The following is a 24,076-nucleotide window of genomic DNA, read 5'->3' on the forward strand; positions in this document are numbered from 1 at the left end:
AACTCCAAGATATCCACACCAAGACACACTGTAAAGTCACCCTATGGGGATGTCAAGCTAAAAATGAAACTTAAAAAGGAGTGAGAGGTCATGAAAAATAGATGTAATGATGAGAGATGAAAGGGGCTTAAAGAGACTGACAAATGGTTGTCTCCTGCGCCAAAGTCTGGGACAAGAATTTGTGGTTAGCTTTGGTCCTCATACTGACATGTTCTGATACAGGTGCATCAAAATCACCTGCAGGATTTATTTTTTTTAAAAAAACCCAAAACTAGATTGCTGGGCCCACCCCCAGATTTTCTGATTTGGCGGGTCAAGGATGGGGCTTGGCAATGTGCATTTTTGAAAGGCCCCCAGGTAATGCTGACGTTGCTGACCTGAGGACACACTAAGAACCACTGGCCTTGGGTACAGTCTTTAAGAACAGTTAGGGCTCTGACACTCAGCAGTCTCTGCTGAATGAATCATCCATGTGCAAGTGACTGGTGTCAGCTTTGCAGATCTCAAATTTGAGGAAGAAATCTAATGAGTGCTTAAGGGCAAGGGCAGGTAAGTTAAATGGGAAGTTAGATACCGCTATCTGCTGGCTTTTTGTAAAATGTGAAAGGGCTCTTCTGTTCACTAGACATCTTGGCTAAACTGCTGGAAAATCTATTTCTGTTTCTAGTTCCACTAAAATTCTTTTTTAAATTTGTCACTGAACAACTCATAGCAGCCCTTCAGCAGATGAAAATTTTACCAAAGGCTCCTCAGCTCCACTCCCTAGACAATCACCTGTTCCCCCTAAGTGCTTGAATAGATGCAAATATATTTTGACACTCAAGCATGACACATTCAAATGCACCTAAGTGTAAAGTCCCCAGATGGAGTTTCTGCAGCACTTCTAACAGGAGAGATGAGCGTTCAATGGCTCTGACAAACCAGCAAGACCAAAGGAGTCCACTGATTTTGAATTTCCTTAAAAAATTAATTACATTTAGCAACTATCAGCTTTAAAATAACATAGTAGACTAAAAAGAAAAAATAATCATTAAAATAAGGGAGAATAGTTCATAGCAATTATAGGGCAAAGGTTGAAATACAGTTTTAATTTGATTTTTTTATATTTCATATTGAATATATGAAAAAAAAGAAAAATCTAGGGTCTGAGACACTGCCAAAAACAGTTCAAGGCCTACAGACTAGACACCACAGTCAATGCATACTTTCTTCTCGGGCAAAGGCCTCTTCTTTCTATGGAATCATTCTACGGCATCATGGGAGTGAGGGAAACTATGCTTCAGAGAACACACCCACTGAAAAACAAGGTTAGATGTAATGCTGCAAATCCTATGCACTGTTCCTGGAAGAACTCAAAAAAGAGGAGAAAAGCTTCAGGTGCCAGGCTTTAGACAACTTACATTATAGATGTCAGCACATTTATTTCTCACAGTATTAGCAAATGCTTTTCTTTTAAGTGACTTTACCAGATGAAAACATTCCTGTAATTTAAGGCAGAGGAAGTACTAGTTATGCAATCTGAAAGAAATTAAAGCAGTTAACTGATACAGGTAAAAAATTTCCCCTGCAATGGTGACAATCTTCTAAACACAGATAAATCTCCTATTAGTTGACATTCACAAGTGATATATGTGACTTTTATGAGGAAGTGGTAATTATTACACGTGCTATAAGGAAGTGGTAATTACTACATGTGCTTTTTAATGGCACAGCCTAACTAACACATTTCCAAATGAACACTAATTTACTAATGAAAAGAGACATTTAAATACCAAGTAGCAGCAATATACTGGAGAAAGGCAGTGAAAATAAAGGAAACTGCTGGTGAGCCAGGAATCCAGTCAAATATGGAGTTAACATGGTTAGATCATGTTATATTATTATATCTACATTCTCTGTTCTTGATACCTATACTTAAAAATGGTTTCATGGGTAAAAGCCAAGGCAGCTTTTGGAGTATGAACATGCTGCTGTTTTTTATCTTGTTTCCCTATTATTATTATTATGTTTTAATAAAGTGCATATACTTTTTTTGGTTTAGTATCTTTTTTTTCTTTAAAAAATAAAATCTTACAGATACAGTTTAACATCTTCCTGTTTCCCTGCCTGATCAAGCCCTTCCCCACTTCTTCTCCAAAGGTTAACACTATTCTAAAGTAGGCATGTGTTCGTATGATCCAACAATCCCACTCCTGGGCATACACCCAGACAAAACCATAATTCAAAAAGATACATGCACCCCGACGTTCATAGCAGCACTATTTACAGTAGCCAAGACATGGAAACAACCTAAATGTCCATCGACAGATGAATGGATAAAGAAGATGTGGTATATATATATAATATACAATGGAATACTACTCAGCCATAAAAAGGAATGAAACAATGCCATTTGCAGCTACATGGATGGACCTAGAGAAAGAGAAAGACAAATACCATATGATATCACTTAATATGTGGAATCTAAAATATGACCCAAATGAACACATCTACAAAACAGAAGAAGACTCACAGAGGTAGAGAACAGACTTGTGGTTGCCAAAGGGGAGGGAGGATGGGAAAGGGAAGGACTGAAGAGGATGCAATTAGCAGATGCAAACTATTACACATAGGATGGATAAACAACAAGGCCCAACTGTAGAGCAAAGGGAACTATATTCAATATCCTGTGATAAACCACAATGGAAAAGAATGTGAAAAAGAAAATATACATGTATAACTGAGTCACTCTGTTGTACAGCAGAAATTAAATACAACATTATAAATCAACTATACTTCAATAAAATTTTTTAAGTAGGTATGTGTAAGTCCCATTCACATCTTTTTATTTTTGCTACATATTTTCATAACCACAAAGAATATATCATATTGTTCTGTGTTTAAAAAAAATTTGCTCCAGTTCTCATTTTAGTAACCCTCAAAAATCAAGACAATTTAAGTGGAGAATTCTAAGCCTTAATTTTTGAAGAACTGTACACGTTTTTCCCTTGATGGCATCCTCCAGTCTTAAAGTGTGTAGATTAAAAAAAAAAAAAAGTTACCATCTTGCTCCTCTCACGGAATGCCTTGGAACAGAGTCGGCTTACATTTCACTGCTCTATGATCTGCTATGACATTTATAAAATAAGTGCACTGTGTTTTAATGCTATAGCATTTTTCTGCCAATTTCATTGACAATGACACTGAGAAAGCTGTTGAGCAGCACAGCAGAATTCCAGAGGAACTCGAGCCCATCCAGTCTGAAAGCCATGGCACCAGGGTAATGAAACAATTAAGAGTGCCCTGCAGGGAAAGGCAATTCTGACAATTAACCTTGAGTGACAATTAGGACTACCACTTTCTAGGACAAATCGTATCTTCAATAGGAAGATCAAAAATTCAGTTCCAGCCATCACTAACTTGAATAGGCATATTTTTCAAATGGACTTTAAATGTTTAAGATAAAAAAACCACTTAATAAAAATACCACACAGGAGATACATTTATTATTTATCTACCATGCCTCAATCCACAAGAGAATTAGAGACAATCATTGCTACATAAGCAGATGGCAATGGAATGATAAGCAACTTCTCTGAACTAAATAAATAAGCTAATAATTTTTGAGGGGTGATGGAAGGATAACCCCAACCTTAAATATTAAATTCTAGGAGGTTCCCATGTTAAACAATACATGCTCTAAAAGTTCCTTTTTCAGAATTTAGTTTGGACTCATTTTCTCACAAGAACATTACACATAACAGCTTCCAGGCAAATCCACGAGAGACTAACCCATAACATGGCAGGAGCAATGGTCACTGGAAGCCACCTGACAGCCTTCTCAGCATCCAGTGGCCAGGACTGTGGGTGGTGTAAGTTCCACAAGCTCCAGAGAATCACGGCTGGAGCAGGGAATGCACAGGGAGGAAACAGCCTTATGGCCGGACAAGAGAGCCAGGTAGATCCAGCAGCTGATACTGACATTTGTAGGCTATTTGTGATTCAAGCACTGTTTATGCTAAAGAATGTCCCCAAATTAACCCCAACTGTAACTTCCTCTCTAACTTCCTGTGAGTGAATGCTTTGGATTCACCAGGATGCTTTGGAGTATTTGGAAGAACAATGCACAAGACTCAGAAGTCCTGGATTCCAGACACTGAATTCGTTGGGCATCACTTTCCCATACGGTTGTTTTTTGTTTTTTGGGTTTTTTTGCGGTACATGGGCCCTCACCGTTGTGGCCTCTCCCGCCGCAGAGCACAGGCTCCAGACACGCAGGCTCAGCGGCCATGGCCCACGGGCCCAGCCGCTCCGCAGCATGTGGGATCTTCCCAGACCGGGGCACGAACCCGTGTCCCCTGCATCGGCAGGCGGACTCTCAACCACTGCGCCACCAGGGAAGCCCTCCCATACGGTTTTAAATCAACATCCTCAAAGGTCCTTTGTGCTCGAAATAATCAAAACAGATTATTACAGAATATATATATATATAAGAAAGGGGTTTTTCCTTTCCGTTTTTGAAGTTAATGTATATAACTATGTTCAGAATTTTGTAAACATGAATAAACACAGTTCAACAAGCACATAAATTAAAAGTCTTCAAGGTTTTATTGGAGGAAATAGATGAAAATTCAAATATGAGAAGAGGCATACTGAATAAACATAAGTTCCAAGATGGAAATTTTTTTTTAATGTGAACACATCAAATGAAATTAGAATCTAACTTCTCAAAGAATATTTTAGCACAACAAAATGATTCTAAAATTTCTTTGAAAAAAATTAATAGGCATGAAAAGCAAAAAAAAACCACTCAGAGAAGAACAAAAATTAAAGCATATTATAACACAACACAAGCATTAAAACTGTGATATAGGCACAAAAGTAGAAATACAGAGTACTGGAACAAACTAGAAAGCCAAGAAACAAATACTGTACTTTGTGTGACTTTTTAATTTTTTTGGTAAAGTAAGTTTCTTCAAAAGGGAGGTGATGGGAAGGTTATGATAATGGTATACCAATGTGGGAGAAAATTAATTAAATCTATACTTTATATACCAGTGAACCCCAGATGTATTAAATATTTCAAAATGAATTCAAGTTCTACTCATGCATTAATGATGATATTGAAAAGCAGTACAAGCCGCTTATAAAATCCTGTAGCAATAAAGTCATCATCACAAGGTCACCTCCCTCCGACCTAACTGAGGGAGACGCAGCCAGTACAGAGGTCTCTGCTAGACAAGGAGACGCATCTCTCAACTCTCATCATGACCCCTGCAACACCCCTGCTGCCTGAAGAAACAGCAGCAGGCCCCCCACCTGAGGTGCTGAGAGAGGACAGAGAGGTGGTCTGGCTGTGGTCCAGATCCAGGTCCATAATTCACCTGTGGGGTCATCTGTCAACTGTCTACCCTCCAATTACACCTGTTGCTCACACAAAGGCCTGTGTGTTCCCAGGCAGGGACTGCCACTGAAGAGCCTTACATAGTGACCTCTTGTCTGCCAATCAATTATGGTGACTTTCTGGGCTCAGAGCAGAGACAGCCTCTCATCATGATCAATATTGCTTCCTGGAAAGAATCAGATTCTCCATCCCTTATTGCCAGGGCCATTGTCCTGGTTGCAAAAATGCAGGTATGTTGCTTTGGTAATGGTCACTGGGTGCTCACTGAGTCCTTTTTAGGGCGGGTCACCTGCTACTGCTGACCTCTGACCTTTCTGGCCAGCTCCAGGGCACCAGATGTCTCCCAAGCTCAACTAACCTTGAAACTGAAAAATACTAAAAGTGAAAAACTGATGGAGAGATCAATGCATGGATGGATGGGTGGATGGTTTGGAGATGGTACATGGGTGGGTGCTCCATCAGTTGCTTGTAGAATGTCTCTGATGGACGCTATGCACCTCCTATGAAAGCATGATCACCCTGGTCCATGTTACTGTCCTTCATTTCTGAGATAACTCCTTGCAACTGATTTCTGGTACGACTTCACTAACACCAATAAACTACATGTGTTCCAGTCCCCATCTGTCCAATCCTACGTCACAACAAATACAACATTATTGTATGTAAGCATGAAAAACTGTAATTATGAAAACTATGTAAAATATACCAAAAAGGGCTTAAGAGATAATGTCAACTTCTTTCTTTCCTTCCTTTGTGCATAGCTCAGTACAAAAGCCATTCGACAAGGCTGGGTAAGGTAAGCATCAGGGTAGGAGTGGCAGAAAGTTTGGGCATGAGGTGAGGAAGGTGTCTGCGCTAGGAAAAGGGTGAAGGGAGACGTGGCCCGGCATAGGGCGTCACAGCCTGAGCAGGAAGAGGAGGGTTCCAGAATGAGGAGGGGGCAGAAGTGACAGGACAGTGGCTACATAACGGGAGTCAAGTTCATCATTGTCAGAAAAGGGGCGACAAATAAGAAAAGGGAGAAAACTGCAGAGAACTCTATGGTACTGGACTGGAATTAGAGGTATTGATGTGAGCTCCTGGTTAGCAATATAGACACTGAAATACAGATATTTTACTATACTAATATAAACAGATACAGAACTATAGTTGTAAATGTTGTATACACACACAAACATTTTCCCTAACACCTTTGACTGACAGGATCTGTGAGCAGCAACACTTCAATAGCAATAAGCACACCTAGTGCCTAGATGTTGGTTTCTAAATCCCATTCTCTAAAAGGAACTATGGCTCCTTGGGGAACTGGAGGACTCGAGAAAAGTAAAAGATGAGCCTGGAATACCTTGTTCTGTCAGAAAGTAAGGAATTAATCGCACACAATAGGGTCAAACCAGAAGAACACAAAAACCATTGGCCAAATCTGGGACAATCTGGGCATGAAAATAAGCAATCATAGAAATGGACCAAAAGCTATAAAATAGCAGGACATGTGGCCCTGTTGATTTCGATAAATAAATGACTACATGGCAAGAAAAGAAAGCTCTTTCTTATAGTTAAAAAGCCAACTGGGACTTCCCTGGTGGTCCAGTGGTTGAGAATCCGCCTTCCAATACAGGGGATGCAGGTTTGATCCCTGGTCGGGGAACTAAGATTGCACATGCTGTGGGGCAACTAAGCCCGCGCACTCTGGAGCCAGCACACCACGACTAGAGAGAAGTCTGCTCTCTGCAACTAAGATCCTGCGTGCCGCAACTAAGACCCAATGCAGCCTAATAAATGAATAAATAAATATTTTTTAAAATAAATAAAAAGCCAACTAATAGGTGTACAAGGAAGAAAACAGCAATGAGGCAGCCATTGGAATACTAATTAAATAAGACCTCCCTCCCCACAAAAAAACACCCAGTGGATTCTAAAACCAGAGGGTGAAAGTATGGTAAAGAATAGGATAGTTATGATCCTGAAGTACCTTCCCAATAGTCTTATTAATAAGAAAGGGTGAAAAGATTAACTTGACAATGAAAAAACTTAGCACACTGCTTCTTAATTAAATGATCAAAGTGAGCATTCTCAGTAACGGGACAAATAGAAACCATGGAATGAAACATGAGAAAAATGCAGCATAATTTCTCTGACAATCGTGTCAAAAAATGACATAATTCTAATCACGAGGAAGCATCAGATAAATTCTATGTTTCATAGAAGAATGTAGAAGGACATGTCACAGCATATCTGACCTGCAGTTTTCAAAACTGCCAAAGTCATAAAAGTCAAGGAAAGACCAAAGGACATTTCCAGACCGAAGGAGACTAGGGAGACGCAGTAAGCAAATACAACACGATGCTGGACTGAATAACGGACACTGTTGGGACAAACGGACAAACCTGAAGAGGGTCTGAAATCACGTGGTATGAATGCATCTGTTACTTTCTTAATTTGGATGGTTGCACTGTAATTATGTAGGAGAATGCCACTGTTAAAAGGAAAGTGACACTGAAGTATTCAGGGGTGCTGGAGCATCATGTTAGCAATTTACTCTCAAATATCCTGAAATGAAAAAGTTCTTGAAGGGCAGACAGCAGAAACAAGAAGAACAACAATCCTGCAGCCTGTGGAACGAAAACCACATTCACAGAAAGACAGACAGAATGAAAAGACAGAGGGCTATGTACCAGATGAAGGAAGAAGATAAAACCCCAGGAAAACAACTAAATAAAGTGGAGACAGGCAAACTTCCAGAAAAAGAATTCAGAATAATGATAGTGAAGATGATTGGAAAAAGAATGGAGACAAAGATTGAAAAGATGCAAGAACTGTTTAACAAAGACATAGAAGAATTACAGAACAAACACCTAGGAGAATTAAAGAACAAATAAACAGAGATGAACAATACAATCACTGAAATGAAAACTACACTAGAAGGAATCAATAGCAGAATAACTGAGGCAGAAGAATGGATAAATGACCTGGAAGAGGGAATGGTGGAATTCACTGCTGCAGAACAGAATAAAGAAAAAAGAATGAAAAGAAATGAAGACAGCCTAAGAGACCTCTGAGACAACCTTAAAAGCAACAACATTCACATTATTGGGGTCCCAGAAGGAGAAGAGAGACAGAAAGGACCCGAGAAATATTTGAAGAGATTATAGTCGAAAACGTCCTTAACATGGGAAAGGAAATGGCCACCCAAGTCCAAGAAGCGCAGACAGTCCCAGGCAGGTTAAACCCAAGGAGAAACATGCCGAGACACAGTCATTAAATTGACAAAATTTAAAGACAAAGAAAAATTATTGTAAGCAACAAAGGAAAAACAATAAATCACATACAAGGCAACTCCCATAAGGTTATCAGCTTATTTCTCAGCAGAAACTCTACAAGCCAGAAGAGAGTGGCATGATATATTTAAAGTGAGGAAAGGGAAGAACCTACAACCAAGATTACTCTACCCAGCAAGGATCTCATTCAGATTCCATGCAGAAATCAAAAGCTTTACAGACAAGCAAAAGCTAAGAGAATTCAGCACCACCAAACCATTTCTACAACAAATGCTAAAGGAACTTCTCTAAGTGGGAAACACAAGAGAAGAAAAGGACCTACAAAAACAAACCCAAAACAATTAAGAAAATGGTCACAGGAACATACGTATTGATAATTACCTTAAATGAGAATGGATTAAATGCTCCAACCAAAAGACACAGGCTTGCTGAATGGATACAAAAATAAGACCCATATACATGCTGTCTACAAGAGACCCACTTCAGACCTGGGGACACATACAGAATGAAAGTGAGGGGATGGAAAAAGATATTCCATGCAAATGGAACTCAAAAGTAAGCTGGAGTAGCAATTCTCATATCAGACAAAATAGACTTTAAAATAAAGAACGTTACAAGAGACAAGGAAGGACACTACATAATGATCAAGGGATCATTCCAAGAAGAAGATATAACAATTATAAATATATATGCACTCAACAAAGGAGCACCTCAATACATAAGGCAAATGCCAACAGCTATAAAAGAGGAAATCGACAGTAACACAATAATAATGGGGGACTTTAACACCTCACTTACACCAGTGGACAGATCATCCAGACAGAAAATTAACACGGAAACACAAGGTTTAAATGACACAATAGACTAGATAGATTTAATTGATATCTATACAACATTCCATTCAAAAACAGCAGATTACACTTTCTTCTCAAATGCACACGAAACATTCTCCAGGACAGATCACAGCTTGGGTCACAAATCAAGCCTCAGTAAATTTAAGAAAACTGAAATCATATCAACCATCTTCTCTGACCACAACACTATGAGATTAGAAATCAATTATAGGAAAAAAACGTAAAAAACACAAACACATGGAGGCTAAACAATACATTACTAAATAACCAAGAGATCAATGAAGAAATCAAAGAGGAAATCAAAAAATACCTAGAGACAAATGACAATGAAAACATGACGCTCCAACACCTATGGGACATATGAGAAACAGTTTTAAGAGGGAAGTGTACAGCAATACAACCCTACCTCAAGAAACAAGAAAAACCTCATATAAACAACTAACCTTACACCTAAAGGCACTAGAGAAAGAACAAACAAAACCCAAAATTAGCAGAAGGAAAGAAATTATAAAGATCAGGGCAGAAATAAATGAAACAGAAACAAAGAAAACAACAGCAAAGATCAATAAAACTAAAAGCTGGTTCTTTGAGAAGATCAACAAAATTGATAAACCTTTAGCCAGACTCATCAAGAAAAACAGGGAGAGGACTCAAATCAATAAAAGGAAAAAGGAGAAAGGAGAAGTTACGACACTGAAGAAATACAAAGCTTCATAAGAGACTACTACAAGCAACTCTATTCCAATAAAATGGACAACCTGGAAAAAATGGACAAATTCTTAGGAAGGCACAACCTTCCAAGACTGAACGAGGAAGAAATAGAAAATATGAACAGAACAATCACAAGTAATGAAATTGAAACTGTGATTAAAAATCTTCCAACAAACAAAAGTCCAGGACCAGATGGCTTCACAGGTGCATTCTATCAAACAATTACAGGAGAGCTAACACTCATCCTTCTCAAACTGCCAAAAAACTGCAGAGGAAGGAACACTCCCAAACATATTCTACAAGGCAGGCCAACATAACCCTGATACCAAAACCAGACAAAGATACTACAAAAACACAAAATAAAAGACCAATATCACTGATGAATACAGATGCAAAACTCCTCAACAAAATACTAGCAAACAGAATACAACAACACATTAAAAGGATCATACACCACGGTCAAGTGGTATTTATCCCAGCAAAGCAAGGATTCTTCAATATATGTAAATCAATCAGTGAGATCCACCATATTAACTAATTGAAGAATAAGAGACATATGATCATCTCAATAGATGCAGAAAAAGCTTTTGACAAAATTCAACGCCCACTTATGATAAAAACTCTCCAGAAAGTGGGCACAGAGGGAACCTACCTCAACATAATAAAGGCCATATATGACAAACCCACAGCAAACAACATTCTCAGTGCTGAAAAACTGAAAGCATTTCCTCTGAGATCAGGAACAAGACAGGGATGTTCAACTCTCGCCACTCTTATTCAACATAGTTTTGGAAGTCCTAGCCACTGCAATCAGAGAAGTAAAAGAAATAAAAGGAATACATATTAGAAAGGAAGAAGTAAGACTGTCACTGTTTGCAGATGACATGATACTATACATAGAGAATCCTAAAGATGTCACCAGAAAACTACTAGAGCTAATCAATGAATTTGGTAAAGTTGCAGGATACAAAATTAATGCACAGAAGTCTCTTGCATTCCTATACACTAACAACGAAAGATAAGAAAGAGAAATAAGGGAAAAATACCATTCACCACTGCAACAAAAAGAATAAAACACCTAGGAATAAACCTACCTAAGGAGGTATAAGACCTGTACTCAGAAAACTATAAGACATTGATGAAAAAAATCAAAGATGACACAAACAGATGGAGAGATATACCATGTTCTTGGATTGGAACAATCAATATTGTGAAAATGACTATACTACCCAAAGCAATCTACAGATTCAATGCAATCTCTATTAAATTACCAATGGCATTTTTTATGGAACTACAACAAAAGGTCTTAACATTTGTATGGAGACATAAAAGACCCCGAATAGCAAAAGCAATATTGAGGGAAAAAAATGGAGCTGGAGGAATCAGACTCCCTGATTTCAGACTATACTACAAAGCTACAGTAATCAAGACAATATGCTACTGACACAAAAACAGACATATAGATCAATTGAACAGGAGGGAAAGCCCAGAGATAAGCCCACACACATATGAACTAATCTATGACAAAGGAGGCAAGGATACACAATGGAGAAAAGACAGCCTCTTCAATAACTGGCACTGGGAAAACTGGACAGCTACATGTAAAAGAATGAAACTAGAACACTCCCTAACACCACACACAAAACTAAACTCAAAATGGATTAAAGACCTAAATGTAAGACCGGACACCATAAAACTCTTAGAGGAAAACATAGGAAGAACACTCGTTGACATAAATCGCAGCAAGATGTTTTCTGACGCACCTCCTAGAGGAATGGGAATAAAAACAAAAATAAAGAAATGGGATCAATGAAACTTAAAAGCTTTTGCACAGCAAAGAAAACTATAAACAAGATGAAAAGGCAACCCTCAGAATAGGAGAAAATATTTGCAAACTAATCAATGGACAAAGGATTCATCTACAAAATATATAAACAGCTCATAAAGCTCAATATTACAAAAAGAAACAACCCACTCAAAAAATGGGCCGAAGACCTAAATAGACATTTCTCCAAAGAAGACATACAGATGGCCAAGAGGCACATGAAAAGCTGCTTAACATCACTAATCATTAGACAAATGCAAATCAAAACTACAATGAGGTATCACCTCACACCAGTCAGAATGGCCATCATCAAAAAATCTACAAACAATAAATGCTGGAGAGAGAGTGGAGAAAAGGGAACCCTCTTGCACTGTTGGTGGGAATGTAAATTGATACAGCCACTATGGAGAACAGTATGGAGGTTCCTTAGAAAACTAAACATAGAACTACCATATGACCCAGCAATCCCACTACTGGGCACATACCCTGAGAAAACCACAATACAAAAAGAGACATGTACCACAGTGTGTATTGCAGCACTATTTACAATAGCCAGGACATGGAAGCAACCTAAGTGTCCATCGACAGATGAATGGATAAAGAAGATGTGGCACATATATACAATGGGATATTATTCCGCCATAAAATGAAACGAAACTGAGTTATTTGTAGTGAGCTGGACGGACCTAGAGTCTGTCCTACAGAGTGAAGTAAGTCAGAAACAGAAAAACAAATATTGTATGTTAACACATATATATGGAATCTACAAAAAAAAAATGGTCATGAAGAACCTAGGGGAAAGACGGGAATAAAGATGCAGACCTACTAGAGAATGGACCTGAGGACACGGGGAGGGGGAAGAGTAAGCTGGGACAAAGTGAGAGAGTCGCATGGACATATATACACTACCAAACGTAAAATAGATAGCTAGTGGGAAGCAGCTGCATAGCACAGGGAGATCAGCTCAATGCTTTGTGACGACCTAGAGGGGTGGGACAGGAAAGGTGGGAGGGAGACGCAAGAGGCAGGGGATATGGGGATATATGTATACATATAGCTGATTCACTTTGTTTTATGTACAGCAGAAACTAACACAACAATGTAAAGCAATTATACTCCAATAAAGATATTAAAAAAAAAAAACCATGCACCCCAATGTTCACTGCAGCACTGTTTACAATAGCCAGGTCATGGAAGCAACCTAAATGTCCATCGACAGATGAATGGATAAAGAAGATGTGGTACATACATACAATGGAATATTACTCAGCCATGAAAAGGAACGAAATTGGGTCAGTTGTTGAGACGTGGATGGATCTAGAGACTGTCCTACAGAGTGAAGTAAGTCAGAAAGAGAAAAACATATATATACTAACGCATATATGTGGAATCTAGAAAAATGGTACAGATGAACTGGTTTGCAAGGGAGAAATAGAGACACAGATGTAGAGAACAAATGTATGGACACCAAGGGGGGAAAGCAAGGGGGGAGGGTGGTGGTGGTGGGATGAACTGGGAGATTGGGATTGACAACGTATATACTAATATGTATAAAATAGATGACTAATAAGAACCTGCTGTATAAAAAAAAGAAAAAAGAAAAAAAAGAAAGAAAGAAAGAAGCTCTTGGGCTTCCCATGGCTCAGTGGTTAAGAATCTGCCTGCCAATGCAGGGGACACAGGTTCGAGCCCTGGTCCACGTAGATCCCACATGCCATGGAGCAACTAAGCCCGTGCGCCACAATTACTGAGCCTGCGCCCTAGAGCCTGCCAGCCACAACTACTGAAGCCCGTGCACCTAGAGCCCGTGCTCTGCAACAAGAGAAGCCACCACAGTGAGAAGCCCATTCATCGCAACGAAGAGTAGCCCCCGCTCGCCGCAACTAGAGAGAAGCCTGCACACAGCAACAAAGACCCGATGCGGCCAAAAATATAAATGTAATTAATTAATTAATTTAAAAAGGAAGAAGTTCTCCAGCAAAAGAGAAAACAGCCTAATGAAGCAGTCTTCATCCTTTTTACACCTAAAGTGTAATTAATTCTAAGATGCACGTGTTCCCCCATTACCTAACCAACCTGTTTTCTAGAAATGACACAAAGAACTCAGAACCAAAAGCCAATACCTTGATTGAGGTGCGTGGCCTCCATGATCTGAACACCGTTCACAGAGCACTGGGACCCACTCAGTGGAATCAGTGTCACCGTCCCCCCGACATTTTCAAAGATGCAGTGCTCACTCTCCAAGTCGAGGCCATGAAGAACTAAGATGGGAAAACAGAGGAAGAAAGATTTCCTTTGGTATCTAGTGCAATGATTCCCAACCTTCATTTATTTTCTCATATTGAATATTCTTTCTTTTCCATACAAAACTGTGAGGTGAACATTTATGTTTAGTTAGAAAACTGAACTTCAGGAGTTCCTGGCATCAACTGACAGAACCATCCCTTGAGTGTTACTCGGTGGGTCTGGACATACCCCGTATAAGGGAGTAAGTTCTGGCACATTCATTTATTTCATCGTCGGGGAGAAAACAGTTGAGTAACTTGTCTTAACTGAATACCGCTGAGTCACTCCTGCTTCAGTCTAAATAACTTTCCTCCTCCAGTTACCCAAAGGTCACAATAAAATGGAAGAGACGAAAAGGGGCCCATGGTTCAAGGATTTATTGTGACCTCCACACTTACCGACACTGCGTTCCAGGAGCACAAACCAAAGGTAAAAGGTGAACACGGCATGGCATGGATCTTGGGAGGCCCGAGAAAGTCTCCAGAAGTCCTGAGATGACCCAGCCACAGCCTGTGCCGATTCTGAGAGAACCTGACCTCCACAGATCTCTCAGAGCATGTGGCTGTTAAGGGCTACCAACTCCCATCCGACCACCCTGAGCGGCTCGTGTGTGTTGAGCGGCCAGGCATGGACATGAATGCCAGTCACACAAACCTACATGATTTCAGGCACAGTTCTTGGCCAGCTTCTCAGAAGCACAAGCCAAACGGCTCCCACTACCCTCCACAGAACTGCACTACTGAACTTTTCTGTTCACAGAAAACATGTGTTCTAGCCCTTACCACAGTTATAACAAACCCAAAGGTCACATGTATTGATAATTTAATGGTGAGAGGAAGAGGCCTCACACCTAGTTTCACCCCAAAACAGCTGAATCCAAGGACTTCCAGGAATTGGTTTCCAGCTCTCCCAGATTCACGATAAATAGTAAATACACATAGGAAGTGGGAGCTTTGGCTTGATTAATAGCTTACACTTGGCATGAAAGCAAGCTCATCGCCAGCAATTCTAAAACCAGCTGAGAAGATACAATTCTTCCCCTGCCAAGCCCCACCTCGCCACACACACGTGCACGCACGCACACGCACTCTACCACTGCCACATGCATTCCCTAAGTTGTGCTACAATATAAAGCCTGGCGAGACCTCACCTGGGTACCTCACAAGGACTCTGGGGAAAGCCAGAAGCCTGTGTGTGTGGACGCTGTGTACGTGTGTGTCCACCTTCTGTTCTCATCTTTGCACAGGTAAGTGTCGACTGGGAAGGATTTCCCATCAAAGGGTCTTATATCTTTTATCTGTACCTGTTAGCATATTTCCACTGTGACAAGAGTAAAGTGATTTAACTAACAGCACACTTGAAAGGCGTGACCCAGGACAGAAGGCATGCAGGGTGGGGGAAAGGATTTACAGTTCCATTTTATTCACTAAACTAATTGTTCTGTGTTAGTCATTTGAGCTGACTTCAAAATTACAGAAATACACGTTCTGATCAATATTGTATTTGAAACATTTTCTTTTTTATAATTGCTTCAATGTCAGTCATTCAAAAGAAATTAATTAAATGATTTTTAAAAAGTCATTGGAGGACTTTCCTGGTGGCACAGTGGTTAAGACTCCACCCGCCAATGCAGGGGACACGGGTAAGAGCCCTGGGCTGGGAAGATCCCACATGTCGCAGAGCAACTAAGCCCGTGCACCACAATTACTGAGGCTGTGCTCTAGAGCCCACAAGCCACAACTACTGAGCCCGCGTGCCACAACTACTGAAGCCTGCACACCACAACGAAGAGTAGCCCCCGCTCGCCGCAACTAGAGAAAGCCCGCACACAGCAACGAAGACCCAACACAGCCAAAAAAAAAAAAAAAAAAAATCATTGCGAAGAGGAAGTAGATAAAGATCCTCACCAATATCTTGTTCTGTTGAAGCATCTTCTCTACCAACATACGTCTGACCTTCCTAGGGAGAAAAGTCAAGCAAAATGTATTAATAAGAACATGAGGAATGATCTGTTTCTCCCTCTTCCATTGAAGCCCAAGCAACCTGGTGACGGATGGGCGAGCTCTGTCCCAGGCAGGTCACAGCCTCAGTGCGACTGGAGTTCACTGAGGCTCTGTAACAACAGCCCGTGGTGTCCAAAAAAGGACAGGGCTCCTGAGGCTCAGGGCTCGACAAGGGTTGGGCTCCTGTTTTGCCATCCATAACCTGCCTGTGACAGCAATCTCACTGATGTTCCCAATCCCTTCTGACACGTCTCTCCTCTAGCGGCCAGGGGTTTCTTTGTATCTAAAGATATAGTTTAGGATATATATAAAGGAATTGAAAACAAGCATTCAAACAGATACTTGTGTGCTGATGTGTATAGCAGCATTATTCATAATAGCCAAAAAGTGGAAACAACCCAAATATTCATCCATGGACAAATAAAATGTGGTATATACACTGGAATATTATCCAACCATAGAAAGGAATGAAGTAATGATACATGTTACAACATGGATAAACATTATGCTAAGTGAAATAAACCAGGTACAAAAGGGAAAAAAAAAAAATATATATATATATATATATATATATATATATATATATATATATATATATATATATATATATATATATATATATATGGTTTAGGGGAGCCCTCAAAGCACAAGCGTAATACCATTCTCATTTGAAGTCATGGATCAGACAGAAGATACTCAAGTCAAGGTTACAGAGGCCACCACTGATACTGATGTGGAAATTCTGCTCTCTTGACAGGGACACCCTGCTCGGGACCAGGCCCAACGATGTAGGCAAGAGACACAACTTTATAAAGGAGTTTCTACCTTCAAGTGATATAAGATGATGCCCGTGCTCAGGAGGTCGTCATCAATGCCAATTAAATGGGGCAGCTCGGAATCCAAAACAACCCCAATCCCTTCTTTCCTCAGGGCCAGAGTTTGTTCCTGAAATTAGGAAGGAAAGAAGAGGAAAAGGTTACTTTGAGGAAAGAAAACTTCGTATTAGGTTCTCTTTAGAGTGTGAAAATGAACAATGTTTTATTTCTCACCAAGAAAACTGCAAGAAAAATGGACTGTAAGCTTCATGTTGAAATCGTGGCATATGGTGGGCAAAGTGAGCTTGGAACATACAAAAAGCTCATAAAATGAAATAAATTTATTGCCTGATACAGATTCATATATATACATATATGTATATATATGAATACACACATGCACACACACACATATATGAAGCTAAGCTCAAACCTTGCCTTCTTTAGGAAAGGTGCTAGGACCACTAGACCAGAAAGCAATCTTTCTCCCTCTTCAGAACCTTTGTTTCACTTAATACCTAGAAGTCTCCTGACTTGTAGGTTCTTCTTTCCAGTTACTAGGGTCAAACTGCACATGGCCCTGAAAGCAACCCTTTCCTGTGCATTCGCTTCCGTGCACCAGAGATACCTGACCCGCTGTGCCCTGCATCACCTTCTATCCACTGATCATTCCCACCTGCACACAAATCTACTACAGAGCTCCCAGCAACCACCACCACCACCTCCCTTGGCCCTGCATCTCCCTCCAGCTGCCACCAATTTCTCTGTGCCCCTTTAGAGAACACCACATCCGAAGAGTTCCCTACTTGTGGTCCTCTAGTTTCCCCCCTCCGGCTCTCTCTTGAACCCACTTCCATGGAGTCTTTCATCCCAGGGACTCTAGTGTCTACAGTCACTCCCTTGATGATCTCATCCTGACTCCTGACTTTACCTGCAATCTACAGAGTTGTCCCTGGGTATCCATGGGGGATTGGTTCCAGGACCCCTGCGGATACCAAAATCCAAGGATGCTCAAGTCCCTTATATAAAAGGACATAATTTGCATATATCCTACGCACATCCTCCCCTATATTTTCAGTCATCTCTAGATTACTTATAATACCTAATACAACATAAATGCTATGTAAATAGTTGCAAACATAGTGAAAATGCTATGAAAATATTTGCTGGAGCATGGCAAATTCAAGTTTTGCTTTTGAGAACTATCTGAAATTTTTTTTCTCTGACTCTTTGTGATCGGTGGTCAGTTGAATCTGTGGATGTGGAACCCGCAGATATGGAGGGCTTGACTGCATGCCGACAACTCTCAAATCTAAATCTCCAGGCAGACCTCTCCCTTAAAACTCCATCCTCGTCTATAGAAACCTGCCTACCTCGGTATACCTGTGGGGGCTACCCAGCAGGCAGCTCAAACTTAACACCCTGAAGGGCCAGCCCTGATGCCCCCTGCCTCCCAAACCTGCACACTAGCCCTTCTCGGTAAACACCAATCTTCCTTACAGCTGCTTGGACCAAAAATCAGGCTGTCCTTTGCTCCTTTCTCTAAGCCCTACGGCACTCGGTGTTGACTCCACCTTCAACATACGCCCCCAATCTGAGGACAAACCACTGCACCACATTGCTGCCTGGCCCCAAGCATCATCACCCTCACCGGCTTGGCCTCAGTAATCCTGGCCACACCCACTCGTGCCTCAGCCAGAGTCGATGCTCTCCCTGGCAGCCAGACAGACGGCAGGGCAGGCCACTCCTTTTCTCGGGTCAATCACACGGCCTCCTCTTCTCTGAGTAAAACCCAAAGTCTCTGCAAGGGTCTCCAAAGCTCCAAGTGACCTCAGCCCTTGCTGCCCTCCTGCCGCTTGCCCCCCGCTCACGCCTCTCCCGGATCCCCGGCTCCTTGCTGTTCCTCAGACTCGCCAGCCGGCCCTCACCTCGCGGCTTCGGGCATCGCTGTTGCCTCTGTCCCCGTCTGCTCCTTCTCCGCCCCTGGAGCGGGGCTCCCCAACCTTGGCATCACTGACATTTTGGAGATGATTCTCCACTGTGGGGGGCTGCCCTGGGCACTGGAGGATACTTAGAGCATCCCTGGCCTCTACCCACCAGGTGCCAGTAACACACAGCCCTCCTCCGAGGTTGTGACAACCAAAGATGCCTCCAGACGCCGACAAGTGTCCCCCTGGGGAACAAAATGTGCCCCCGATGAGAAGAAGTGCCTTCAGTTCACACATAACTCGGCCTCATTTCCTCTGCTCAGAAGCCACCCTCCCCATCACCCCATACAAGAGAGCAGTCACCAACCTCTCTTGTCCTGATTTGTTTCTCTCTTAGCAATTATCACTCTATGATATGTTATATACAAGTTTAGCACTTGTCTCCTGACTAGAATGTAACCCAGTGCCTTATTTCGTGCCCGGCACAGAGGAGCTCCTCGATTAGTATCTGTCAAGTGAATGAATGAGTGGGTAGAGACTCAGACTTCAGAGAGATGCGGGAAGGAAGGTCAAGAGCAACGTCGCAAGGAAGAGACTGAGAGGCCCTTCGCCATCAGTCCCATGTGCCCTAAGGCAAAAAAAAAAAACCTCAAAAACCAGGCTTTGAGGCAATTCCCAGGTGGAAAGCTGACAAACCCCAGAAGAGTGACAACTCCAGCCTTGAGGTTGGGCTGTGCTGAGTGGAGACTGGGGCCCACCCAAGAGCAGGACACTGTGCTCTGTGACCACAGGCTGATGGAAGCAGCAGAGACAGCCCCGTGCTGCCAACGGGGGCTCCGGGTCAGGGATGCTCCGAGCGAGCCTCTTCCTCACCCACTCCTGCGACGGGACACACTGAGCACAGCACAGCTCTGGACTCCAAAGCCCAGAGCTGCCCGAAACAAAACTGGAACTCTTCACATTCCTGGATCAAATAAATGGATTCTGTATCCTTTGAATGATAAAACAGTCTACAAAGCCTGCCGTTCTCTAGCTGAAGAATTCAGAACCTCACAGCCTTGCAGACAAGGGGTCCCTGGGAGGTTCTGGGAAAGGGCGGGGGAGAGAGAGAAGTCCCCAGCCTTCACCTCTGCAGACACTGGGGCCTCCACCGCACACACGCGGAGTTGGAGTCGGGCCAGAGGGCAATGGAGCGGAGTAAGAAAAAAAGATGGTTTAAAAAATAAATAAATAAAAATCACCACTTGAGGGAAAGCAATTTAATTTAACAACCATTAAATAGATACGCAGAGAAAATGACCAATGCATAACTCAAATTCAAGAAAAGGAAATGAAGCGTAACACTGTTCTTCAATTACTTCCCTTATCACACGGGCTTCCTCTCCGGGGCCCAGAACCTCAGGCTTGGAGGCCGGAGACTTCGTTCATCCTGATATGCTACACCAAGGCCCTTGCAAATCCTGGCTAAAATGAGCCCTCTAAATAAACCAACCCCGACTCCTGCCTCTCCGATATTGGTAGAATTCGTGCTTTTCCTCTTGCCCATAGAGCTCAAACAGAAGTGGCAAGTCTGTGACTTTTCTTTTTAAAGATATATATTACACTGGAGAATTTAATCATACAGCCCCATCGCATGAAACAAGGCCTGCTAGCTCTGAACTGTGACAGCGCGGCACACACGGTAGGTGGCTCCTGGCCATTGCTCCAGGCTTCCAGATCCATGTGAAAGGGAGAGGGACTGTTTCTCCTAAGTCCAGAGACATATGTATTTTCTTTCTGCATAAAAGTGGACAATAACCCAAAAGGGGGCGGGGGGAGGCAGTATTTTAAACTCTAATAGCTCCCACTCAAACTAGAGAAACTGTTTTGGACTACATCCCAGTTTAGTTTGATATTCTTTTTTTTTTTTTTTAACCCATTGAAAAGCATTTTTTCTTCCTTCCTTAAAATAAATCTCATAGACTTAGAAAATCCTTTGAAATTCATAACTTCAGAGCCATTAGGTCAAAAGCATTCCTTGTCCCCACCCATCCCCAACACACACACACACACACACACACACACACACACACACACACACTTCCATACATAGAATGGGTAAAACCTGAATTAAGAGAAAGTTTCTCAGGATTGGGAATGGGGGCATATGAATTTATGATTAATGCTGCCCTAAAGCTCTATGACGTTCAAGCTGCATTCACTATATGATATTATAAAAGTGTCACCTCATAAAACTAAAAACGGGGGTTTAAATCATTGTTCGAGTGAAAAAGTAATTTCAGACAAAAATATCTATCACTTATAAAATATTTATTGAGTGGCACCTACTGTTATACATAATTGAAGAAATACCTCTTTGATAAGATGGAATATTTAACAGAGCAGAGCTGGGGATCCCTTTCCCAACTCCAGGCACACGGGGTCCCAAAGAAAGAAAGTGGTCAAATATGTATAGCTGCACATATTTTGTATTCAAACAAAGCTTTTGGCAACCAATATTTGTATAAAAAGGAAACTACCGCCTGACAAAAAGTATAAAAAGACAGTATCCACTCAAACATTATGTTCATCACATTTCCAAAAATACGTTCAATAAGTTTTTTTCAAGCCCTAAATCTAAAACCTGTGTCGAGGGCTGAGATGGTGGCAGCAAGTCCTCTGGCACATGCCGGCGGTTCAGGTGAGTGGCAGGCAGGACTGCCCAGATCAAAGGGAGAAGCCACAAGGGCCCGGCTCATTGGGCGTGTGCCATATAACCCCCATACCCCTTCATTAGACTCAGCAGGAATCCTCCCTCTTTTCATCACAGTATCACATCCTTAAAATCCAGCACTGGGGACTTCCCTGGTGGTGCAGTGGTTAAGAATCCGCCTGCCAGTGCAGGGGACAGGGGTTCAAGCCCTGGTCCGGGAAGATCCCACATGCTGTGGAGCAACTAAGCCCGTGCACCACAACTACTGAGCCTGCGCTCTAGAGCCTGGAAGCCACAACTACTGAGCCCGCACGCCACAACTACTGAAGCCCACGTGACTAGAGCCCATGCTCTGCAACATGAGAAGCCACCACAATGAGAAGCCCGGGCACCGCAACAAAAAGTAGCCCCCGCTCGCCGCAACTACAGAGAAGCCTGTGTGCAGCAGTGAAGACCCAACGCAGCCCAAAATAATTAATTAATTTAAAAAACAAACAAACAAATATCCAGCACTGTGTCTGTCAAAATGCAACAACCTTCCTGAATAAATAGGTGAAAATCAAGACAAAAACTTGTCAGTAAGAAGCCTATGTTTCCCTTTCAAGAAGACTTCCTGAGAGCTAGATCTTGCTTGGGAAATACTGGGAAAATTTTGGCGACGTGTCTGCCCTACCTGAACTAAGAGCTCTCAAAGGGCAGAAACTGTGTTTCCTCACACGGAGTACAGGGGGGGAATATGGCTGCACCAGGCACAGAGCAGTCACTCAAGAAGTGCTGATTCTTCGGCACCGTTAAGTTGTAAGTGGTTCTACGTGAATTTTTGTTGTTATTGTTGTTGTTAGCCAAGAATTAAAAGTCAGAATTTTTCTGGTGGAAACTCCGTCTGTGAAGAATCATGTGCTTCCCTAACTAGGAGAGTTGTATGGAGCTGCCTCACAGCAGAAAGAGCACTTAACTTCTGCGAACCCGAGGCCGACGGCACTGATCAGAAGAGGAGGGGTCACCACCCCTCTAAGCCAGGGCTTAGAGCACCTGCCCAGTGTGGGTACGAGCAGGAGGGAGGGGGTCAGGCAGACAGGAGGACTTTCATAAAAAATGAAATTATCCTTCCTCTAGCATAAATGCTTTTTAATTAAAAAAAAATTGTATGTGACTTCATTTGAATTTAACAGAAGGAGAAAAGCAACTGAAGTACTTGTTGAATTTCAACCAAATGTTTCTTCACTACAACAGACACTTCCTAAAATATGCTTCTAAGTTAAGACATTACAAAACACATCTAGAGGTTGACAGTACTGTGTCTGCATTTTTTCCTATGTGTTTTGGTTTTAAGTACCATTCCCCAAGCTTACAGACGTCTGAGAATATCCACCTCTGCCCCTGCACCTGAACGACACGGAAGCTGTGTCACTCTGCGTCGTGTTCATACCTCCTCTCTCACTCAGAATGTTGAGGAGGTAGTTGGCTCCACTCTCATCAGAAATTAAATGCTGCACTAAGGAAACAGGAAGCTAGTCTGACTTTTGGTCTGTGGCAGATCATTTGGTTTTCTGCCTGGATGTCCGAAGATTTTTTCATTTACCTTTGAAATTCAGTAGCTTAATTAGGATAGGTATTGGTGTTAAACATTCTGTTCTCTGAATTTTCCCGTAACACGATACATTCTTCTAATCTGCAGACTCAGTTCTTTTGTTTGTTTCTTTTTCATCTCCTGAAAGTTACCTTGTTTTATATTCCATTTTCTGTTTCATATGTTGACTGTCTACTGCAGGGATGCCAATTATCCTTATAGTACATTGTCTTTTCATCTTTTAGCTTCTGATTGCTTTTATGTCATGATCACTTCACTTGTGTTCACTGAGACAATCAAGCCTTTAATTTGTAGTAATTTGATGTCAGTGGCATCTATTCTTTCCTTTGGTATTTCTAATTTTATTTATTGGTTCTGCAATGGTTGTTATTTGGGACCTCAGTCTTTCTGTAGATCTGCAATCTCTCTTTTTTCAACCCATTCTCCTTTAATCATCTTGTTGTGTTTACTAAATTCACATTTTTCATTAACTTCTTCCACAGAATGAAACAACTGTAAGGACTTCCCTTCTATGCCTTGAGGTATGTTTTCATCTAGCTCTGGATGTTTTGTCTTTTACATGCTATCTCCCCTTTTTTTCTTTCTCTTTGCCTATCCATCTGTCCGTCTATCCATCCATACATCGCACTTATGTTTATATAACCGCCTTACTTTTTTTCTTCATCTGTGTGTGCGCAGGTGTATCTGTCTGGAAATTCTGCTGCTCTAAC

The 24,076-nt window shown here is 41.6% G+C and overlaps 1 protein-coding gene across 3 annotated transcripts in view; it reads right to left on the reverse strand.

Annotated features, from left to right (window-relative positions):
• Positions 1–24,076, reverse strand: part of KIF16B (kinesin family member 16B) — a 298,237-nt gene that overhangs the window by 149,173 nt on the left and 124,988 nt on the right. For all 3 annotated transcript variants that reach the window (XM_060078071.1, XM_060078069.1, XM_060078070.1), the window contains exons 13-15: positions 17,166–17,285; positions 16,245–16,296; positions 14,175–14,312 (exon numbers count right to left, since the gene is read on the reverse strand). In XM_060078071.1, the coding sequence (XP_059934054.1) occupies positions 14,175–14,312; positions 16,245–16,296; positions 17,166–17,285 (310 nt within the window). The remainder of the gene's footprint in view (positions 1–14,174; positions 14,313–16,244; positions 16,297–17,165; positions 17,286–24,076) is intronic.

This window comes from Mesoplodon densirostris, chromosome 16 (genome assembly GCF_025265405.1).
Source record: "Mesoplodon densirostris isolate mMesDen1 chromosome 16, mMesDen1 primary haplotype, whole genome shotgun sequence".
Taxonomy (NCBI): domain Eukaryota; kingdom Metazoa; phylum Chordata; class Mammalia; order Artiodactyla; family Ziphiidae; genus Mesoplodon; species Mesoplodon densirostris.